This window comes from Leptonotus elevatus, chromosome 1 (genome assembly GCF_054856555.1).
Source record: "Leptonotus elevatus isolate MCC_2025b chromosome 1, RoL_Lele_1.0, whole genome shotgun sequence".
Lineage (NCBI taxonomy): Eukaryota > Metazoa > Chordata > Actinopteri > Syngnathiformes > Syngnathidae > Leptonotus > Leptonotus elevatus.
The window spans coordinates 38,211,642-38,220,305 of record NC_141239.1 but is presented as its reverse complement, the minus strand read 5'-3'; the positions used below and the strand labels follow the sequence as shown (position 1 = coordinate 38,220,305).

General features: G+C 41.9%; 1 protein-coding gene across 1 annotated transcript; it reads right to left on the bottom strand.

The window, feature by feature from the left end:
- On the bottom strand, positions 1-8,285 carry LOC147181976 (neuromedin-U receptor 1-like). The gene is made up of 4 exons (XM_086079721.1): positions 8,172-8,285; positions 5,804-6,501; positions 2,413-2,646; positions 1-1,483 (listed from the first exon to the last, which is right to left on the bottom strand). The coding sequence occupies exons 2-4, from the start codon at positions 6,483-6,485 to the stop codon at positions 1,173-1,175; spliced, it is 1,227 nt and encodes a 408-aa protein (XP_085935847.1). The 5' UTR covers positions 6,486-6,501; positions 8,172-8,285; the 3' UTR covers positions 1-1,172.
- Between the last annotated feature and the right edge of the window lie 379 nt (positions 8,286-8,664).

Below are 8,664 nucleotides of genomic sequence, written 5' to 3'. Positions count from 1 at the left end.
CTACATGACTACAAAAGTCGAGATTTTATTTTTTGGCCATATCGCCCAGCCCGAGTAGTCTATGGTAAAGATTTTTCACATCGCAAATCAGGCAGTACATTTAAACGTAACAATTCTACTGATAATTAAACTTATAATATTTATCCCACTCACCTAAAATCTTTTTTTTCCAAAATTGTTGTTTCAGATTTATTAAAAGTAATGTGGTGAGTGGTGGGGCATTGGCTAAACTCCATTAGCCCATGCACTTGACAAAATTTAGGCTAAATTTTCATGACCTGTACAAATCCAGCGTGGTGCACCGTATAATTCTGCTCAGAGGTGTGTTGGACCGGGTGTTGGTAATTCCGCAGATGTGCATAAACGGCCATATTTTTAAAATGTTCACGATCACAATGGTGCAAACTACACGGTTAATTTACCATTTATAACAATAGAGCCATTTGCACCTGGACTGAATTAATTCACTTGACATGTTTTCGCTTAAAAACACAAAACAAAAACAATGAAAATGTAACCAGCATCACAGATTATTATTCACTGGCTCTGGTTCTCAAACTGAGGTCCCCAGACATTTGATGTTCCATAAAATAATTTACAAAATTTTAAAATGTATCTTTTTTTTTTGTAAGGTGCATGCTTACATGGAGAGTGGCACTTAACACAATAAACACAATAAACCAATGACAACTCCTTACTTTAGCTTCAGCCGTATCGTTAAAGTTCCACGGTTGATTGGGCTGAACATTGGCACTTATGTAAAAGGTCTGCATGTAAAAATGATGTCAGCACTACAAATACACACAGAGAGCTTTTGAGTGAAAAATGGGCCATCCTTTAAGCAGCGCACCACAACAACGATAAATAAATACAGACTTTAACTGAATTTGGTTGAATTCCTTTCAACTAAACACGTCATAAATATACCAGCTGAAACATTCAAAATGATATATAATCCACCAGGCATTTACGGGTGCACATGGTAGTTATTTTCAATTAGTGTAAAGATTATGAGGGTTCTTCTTCTTCCCTGGACCCAAAAAGCTCTAGAACCCCTTGACCAATTAGCACAATCCTCAAGGTCATAACGTGCTTTTCCGCTATCATCCGAGCACCGATGTCTGAATAATTCAGCCATCCCTGTTCAATGTATTTTGCTTCACCGTAGATGTTTAAACCCATTTGGTGCTTCTCTGTGCTTTCTGGCTCAAGCTGCTGCGCTGGGTCATCTCTAAGCTGGAGTTGAGCGACCTGGCGTTGCCGTAGCATGAGATGTGTCGAAACATTTCTCGGAAGCGCGTGGACATGAGGTTATAGAGGATGGGGTTGATGGCGGCACTCAGGTAGAAGAAGACGCCCGAGACGATGTGGATGTGCTCGAAGATCTGGAGATGCTGCTCCAGCGACGTGTCCATGAGACTCCACATCAGACGGTCCACGTGGAATGGAGCCCAGCACAAGCCAAAAACGGCCACCAGCACACCTGGGATATACAGTAGAGCAGGGGTTCTCAAACCAAATCCATTTAACATACTGTACAGCAATTGCTTTTGTGCAAATTGAAAAGAGAAAGTCTAAATACAGCATATTGCATTAGTGGCAGAGTTAAGCAGCAAAATCCAGCTGTTTTTATCCGTCTCAGGGGGCGGCCATTTTGCCACTTGCTGTCGACTGAAAATGACATCAGAGTTCCTGAGTTCTCAGGTAACAACCAATCACAGCTCACCTGTTTTCTGAAGCTGAGCTGTGATTGGTCGTTGCCTGAGCAACTGTGATGTCACCTTCAGTCGACAGCAAGTGGCAAAATGGCCGCCCCCTGAGACGGATAAAAACAGCTGGATTTTGCTTCATAATTTGTATTCCACAAATGTAATATTAATCAGAATGTCCTGTTTAGACTAGTGAGGTCTCATATAACATATTAATGTCAAGAAATGTTTAACGTTGAATTTGCCTTTAAATGAATAAACTGCTATTGAAAATTGTAACTACTTTACTTTATACACTGTCGTATTTATGTGTGGCGGCCATTTTGCCACTAGCTGTTGACTGAAAATAACATCACAGTTGCTCAGAGCTCATGTAGCGATCAATCACGGCTCATCTCTTTTCTGACGTTGGTCATGTGCCGTTGACAAGCTAAGCCATGATTGGTCATTACTTGAGCCCTGAGCAACAGTGTTGTCATTTTCAGTCGACAGCAAGTAGCAAAATGGCCGCCCCCTGAAATGGATAAGAGCAGGTGGATTTTGCTGAATTAATATTCCACAAACACATAGAATGATGAGTTTAGACTCTAGGAGTTGCATAGAGAACACACATTATTATTGTTAAAAATATTTTTTGGGTTGACTTCCCCTTTCATGATAAAAAAAAAAAAAAAGGCAGAAATAATTTTAAGATGTTACCTACACAACATTTTGGTGACTTGAAGGTTTCGTTTGCTAATTTTCTGCTTGTGGGATCTGCTGAGGCTTTCTGGTCCAAAGGTGCACCTGTCCTCCACTTTCGTCAGCATCCTCTCCCTGTGCAGCTGCAACCCGATAAGGAGGTAAAGGATGCTGATGATCAGCATGGGCAAGATGAAGAAGACCAGCGTGGAAATCAAGATGATCAGGTTGTACATCCATTTGGGCTTGACCAACTCTGAGGATTGAAACGTACCATTGAGGGATAGAATATGCGCAACTGTTCAGTGATTCAATAGTTTTTGCCCAACTTACTGCTCTTTAGCAAAAAGATGAACAGGTAATATCCACAGTATTTGATCCATGAATGTATGCAATTGGCCACCTTACACGTTTCTGGCGGCTATGACAGACCTGTTAGCGTTGCCTCACGACTATCCCGTTTTCTCAATGGGGGTCTGAAACAATGCTGCCCAAGTTTAACCTTAGACACATTTTCAGTTGCGATAAGTAACTGACTTTTCTATATTTTTTATTTTAACTTGGCAATTGCACTTCACTACCTGTGGGGTGCAGGAGTGAGTAAAGGTAAAACTAACAAAAAGTAAAACAATAGAATATAACAGAACATTCTCTGATTCCTGACACTTTAGTAATCATTAAGTCATTAAGCAAATTGAGATCAGAAAGGAAAAATCCGGTATTTGCAGCTTGACCCACTGACCTGGATAGCCGATAGCTCATACACACACGCCCGTACGCTTAAAGCCGTTGAAGTGAGAGGGCGGCCATCTTACTCCTCCCATTTCGCGAACAGACTATTGTATAAATGATACGGTATACGTACAGATGAGACATATACAGCTTGTCGGCAGTTAGTATAAGACCGGAGGCGAGGTGGGGGGTTTGTGCCAGTGGTCACTATTTTTTTTAACAAGTAAAAATAAAAAATTAACAAGTGGACAGACGGTATGTGTTGCTTTGAAGACGCCCTTTTTCTTTTATCGCTCAGTTCCTTAGACCCCATTATTAGATTTGGCAGAGGCATCATTTGTTGAATTACAGTTATAATTATTTAATTAAAAAAATACAAATTTCCTCCTGTAAATATCATTAAGCATATAATTTATACATGTATTTAAGGCAAGTAAAATGTCTGAAGTCCTCTTGTTTATGTTTAATAAATTTAAAACATAAATCATGCTTTTTCTACTAAGTACTGTCTCAAATATTCTCCAATTTCGCTACTGTCAATGTATAAGATTGTATGCCGAGAAACGTTTCTTGGGAGGAGTAATATGGCAGCCTCGCGACTTCAAAAGTCTTGTAATATCGGCTATCCAGTCTTATATTCAGATCAGTGAGCTTGACCATAGGGACATGCATTGTGAGAGTATTCAAATCACCTTTAAATGGAGTAAAATGGAGTAAAATGGAGTGTTGACAAAAATTAAGTTATCAAGCTAAGTTTATTAAGTTATGCCAACTTGAATTTTGTTTTCAGCCGACCAACAGTGAATTTTGAGTGTACATGACATGCTAAATTAAGTTGATGTAATTACCAATGTTATTATTTGATTTCAACTCATAACTCAGCAACTTGGAAAGTTTATCTAAATCAGTTAATTACATTTTTTAACTTGCATTTGCCATTTATATATCAAGTGGTGATATATCCTCTGAGTTAAATATGGACAATTCCAAAATGACGTCATAAGTCAAAATGGCGGTCTTACCCTGCCTTCACATGCTATGGAAAGTTGGACCTTACCACTTGGACACCCCTAATTACGTTAATGTGCTTTTGTTGTTGTAACAATAGAATACACAGGGCAGCTGATGTCGTCTTTGTTCGTAAAACTGAACAATTACGGCAAATAATGAGTTGTAAAGGACAGGACGTTGAATTGTGTACGCTATGTAATTGTGTAGGTTCTAAAACACCCTGCTATCGGACGACAATGTCTTTATAAGTGTTAATATTTCTTGCCATTCACGAATCCTGCGGCACGCTCCGCCATGTTGAAACTTGAAAATTTCTCTGAGCTCGGAAACTCGTGTATACGACATGAGGGGGCGTTCACGTGCAATTTTCTACTCGACATGTGTTTTTTACCATAATTTCGATACCACACGAAGGCCGCGTTATGCTAAGTTTGAAGTCGGATTTATCCCACTCGGATTGTGTTGGTTCCGCCCTCAAAGAGTTTGAGGCAAATGTTCCGATAAATTGTTTGCTGTTCTGGTTAACGCAGTCATCCCAAACCACCTTGTGTCACGTGACCATATGTCTTGTATTTACATTTGCCTCAAACGCTTTGAGGGCGGAAAAACCACAATCCAAGTGGGGTTTCCCACTTTTCCCGAATGCATTTTTTCCTCGGTGAGGCGATGATCTTTGCTCATTGAAAATCATTGGACTTTGGATCATTGTAATTTGATTTGTGAGGATTATTTTGATTTGAAAATGTGATAAAATGTTGTTTGACTAGTGATTACTATAACAACATGCATGGTTTGTACTCACAGGCAAAAGCAATGCAATTTGCCGTGGAAATGAAGCGTTGCATTATGGAAATAGCAGAAATGTCAGATGTTCGTAATTGTCAATGAGAACATAATGTAAATGTAGTCCTTTTTAGTGTGTAGTGTAAATACCAGTCGGAAAACGGTGGCGTGCCCTCTCCGGGTCGGGGATGAGATCCTGCCCCAAGTGGAGGAGTTCAAGTATCTTGGGGTCTTGTTCACGAGTGAGGGTAGGTTAGAAGGGGAGATCGACAGGCGGATCGGTGCAGCGTCTGCAGTGATGCGGACTCTGTATCGGTCCGTTGTGATAAAGAAGGAGCTGAGCCGAAAGGCAAAGCTCTCAATTTACCGGTCGATCTACGTTCCTACCCTCACTATTTGGTCACGAGCTGTGGGTCGTGACCGAAAGAACAAGATCCCGGATACAAGCGACCAAAATGAGTTTCCTCCGCAGGGTATCCGGGCTCTCCCTTAGAGATAGGGTGACAAGCTCGGTCATCCGGGAGGGACTCGGTGTCGAGCCGCTACTCCTCTGCTTTGAGAGGAACCAGTTGAGGTGGCTCGGGCATCTGGTTCGGATGCCTCTTGGACGCCTCCCTGGAGAGGTGTTCCGGGCATGTCCCACCGGCGGGAGGATCCCGGGGACGACCCAGGACACGCTGGAGAGACTATGTCTCTCAGCTGGCCTAGGAACACCGTCGGAGGAGCTGGCTGAAGTGGCTGGGGAGAGGGAAGTCTGGGCTTCCCCGCTAAAGCTGCTGCCCCCACGACCCGACCCCGGATAAGCGGTAGATGGATGGATGGATGGATGTAAATACAGTGGGTGAATATATTTGCAACCAGACATTTGAGAGAAATTCCATACGTACGGCAAATAGCAGAGCGGGGGAACTCTCGTCCAAACCTGGGAGGCAGCACCACAATCCCGTGCAAGCTGGTGTTGGGCATGGAGCAAAGCATGGAGAGCAACCACAGCGTAAAGACCACCCTCTTGACGTGAGCCGACGTAGTCATGTGTTTGACCTTGAGGGGGTGCACCACGGCAAAGTAGCGCTCCACGCTGAGGGCCGTGACATTGAGGATGGAGGCGAAGCAGACCGTCTCGAACAGGAAGGTTTTAAAGTAGCAGCCGCCCTCCCCGAACAGGAACGGATAGTTCTGCCACATCTCGTAGAGTTCCAGCGGCATGCCCAGAAGCAGAACCAGGAGGTCGGACACAGCCAGGCTCAGAAGATAGTAGTTGGTTGGCGTCTGCATCACCTTGTAGCGCAAGATGACCGCACAGGTGAGGGAGTTACCCAAGACGCCCACCAGGAAGATTGTCAGGTAGGTGACGCAGACGCAGAAGAACACCGGGGACCTCGGGGGCCCCAGTTGCATGGACATGTATTCCTCTTCGCTCAAGCACATTTCATACATGTCCTGCTTGGTGGCATTCTCCAGGAGCAAGGAGATGTTCAGACCACACAACAGAGCAGCACCCGGACATGCTACATCAGTGGAGATGTTAGCTGTGGAAAGACTTGCGTGGGAGCAGATCGCTTCTGCCATTGTGCCCAGGATGGTTCTTGTATCACAACAGGAAATAGAAGGAGGAGACAATTAGACAAATAAGTCACTTCAGAAAACGTGAGACTGCTGATGTGACTACGTACACAGTAGGAGTGAATTTTGTTTTAGTTTTTTTGTGAAAGTTGTTTAATTGAACATGAAAACAATACAAAAAATCAAAACTAGACACTGAGTCGCATAACCTTAATTTTTCATGTTCAAAAAGGAGTGTCAAGACATCTAGAAATGTAGGGCTCTATTTTTGTAGATGGTGCATGCGGAAATGCTGGCGTATACAGATTTTTGTGTTACGCTCATTATGCCCGGCGCATCTAACATTTTTGTCACTGAAAGCCATCTAATCTTTACGCCTGGAACCACGTCTAGGTGTTGGCACAAGTAATCTAAAGCGATTTTGTTGAATTTGAATGGGGCGCAGGCAGACAGATTCTGAGCATCGTGGACTTGTATGGTGGATATCATCAGGGTCTGTGATCTCCCTATCCATGTCGTGAAGGTCTTCTTGCAGTTTCTTACAAATGTAAACTGAAATGAAAAAACGAAAATGCCAGCTTAGACTTCCCGCCGGACATGAGCAAATCAGTTTCTTTTTCTGCCATGTCAATTACTATTGCGCCTCCCCTGTACCCCATTTTAAGGTAACGGCGAATGATGAATGAATGAATGAATGGTCTCCTACTGGCCCAGCCGAATATTTCTACGATTCCAAATATAAAGTGCTCTTTGAAAGTTTCTGGAAATGGCTCAAATTTCATGTAACGTCCATTTGTGCCTTGATTTCAGAGGAAAATGACTATGCCAAAAAAATCCATCAGTTATACAACCTATGTGAAATCCTCATTGTGTACGTAAAGTGTTTGATTGGATAATGTTTATGTGATCTGAAGTCCCTAAAGGAAATTATGCTCATTTGGTAAGATGTCAAGACGACATCTGATATGTTCTTAAGATAATTCGATAATTGTAAGAAACCAAGGATCCCTCACTACAAAGATTAAAAACGTTGACTTGGCACCCATGGCAACAGACACTGATGTAGAAATGTAGAAATGCTGCCATCCCGTTATCTTGTCATACTGCACTTGTTAGTCCCATTAACACTTATTCACACAACCTTGCCCTCTCATTCAACTTGACTTCGATGTTTTAGTGTCAAAGTCACAAGCAAAATGTACAATCAACATTAATCACGTTCATTTCACCACATTTCAAGGCCAAACACTTCAAGCTGCATACAGTTAATGAGTGTATTGTCAATAATATTATACTTCCCACACATTAGCTGTAAATAATAAAATATTTGTGTTGCATATTTACGATACTCTCTCTCTCTCTCTCCGTAAATGGTCTTAAAACAAGAAGTAATGAAATGAGAAATACACTACTTAATTTGAGTAGTTTTACTCATGCCAATAGAACAGTAATATTTAAGATTTCTTTACATTTAGAATGTTTATAAATGGTCATAATTCCCCCTAGAAATGTTTTTACTACTTACACATATACAAATGTGGAAATTCTTATTTGAAGCAAATACTCATAACCAGAAAAAAAAGATCTTAATATCTTTCTGTCCTTCTATGTATTCATGGGTTTTTTGCACGGTTGCCCATTTACTTATACATGCAAGATTTCTGCGAAGAGCGAAAGAAAATGAAAACACACCTGTAGATTGTAGTCCTCCAAAAAATGGACACAATTTGAAGGAATGGTACAAAAGTTCAAATGTTGGTACCCCTGCCAGGTTAGGATGTGGAATGGTGTGCTCTTGATGACGCAATGTGTCACGACTGACTCAGATTCTCAGATTGTGGTATATACGCTTCTCTCTCTCTCTCTCTCTCTCTCTCTCTCTCTCTCTCTCTCTCTCTCTCTCTCTCTCTCTCTCTCTCTCTCTCTCTCTCTCTCTCTCTCTCTCTCTCTCAGGTGTGGATGACAGATGGATCGATCCCTCATTCCCAGAGGGAGGGGGAGAAAGTAGAAGTGGCAGTAAAACAGGTTACTAGAATAGGTGTGGCAAGTAAGTCTTATGTTGAGGTTAAAACAAAAAATGATAGATTAGTTGTTAGTTGCTTTTGGACATAAAGTCACCAAAGGGCTCCATTATAGTATTGAAACCAAAAACCCAAATATGGTCATTTGACCGAAGTGAGCAACA

What these genes read in the sequence shown, in the direction of transcription:
- LOC147181976 (XM_086079721.1), bottom strand. Translation starts at nt 6,485, where the DNA reads ATGGCAGAAGCGATCTGCTCCCACGCAAGTCTTTCCACAGCTAACATC. An exon ending in CCCCCGCTCTGCTATTTGCC is followed by an intron (nt 2,647 to 5,803) that starts GTACGTATGGAA and finishes TTCAATCCTCAG; the next exon opens with AGTTGGTCAAGCCCAAATGG. An exon ending in TCAAGTCACCAAAATGTTGT is followed by an intron (nt 1,484 to 2,412) that starts GTAGGTAACATC and finishes TGTATATCCCAG; the next exon opens with GTGTGCTGGTGGCCGTTTTT.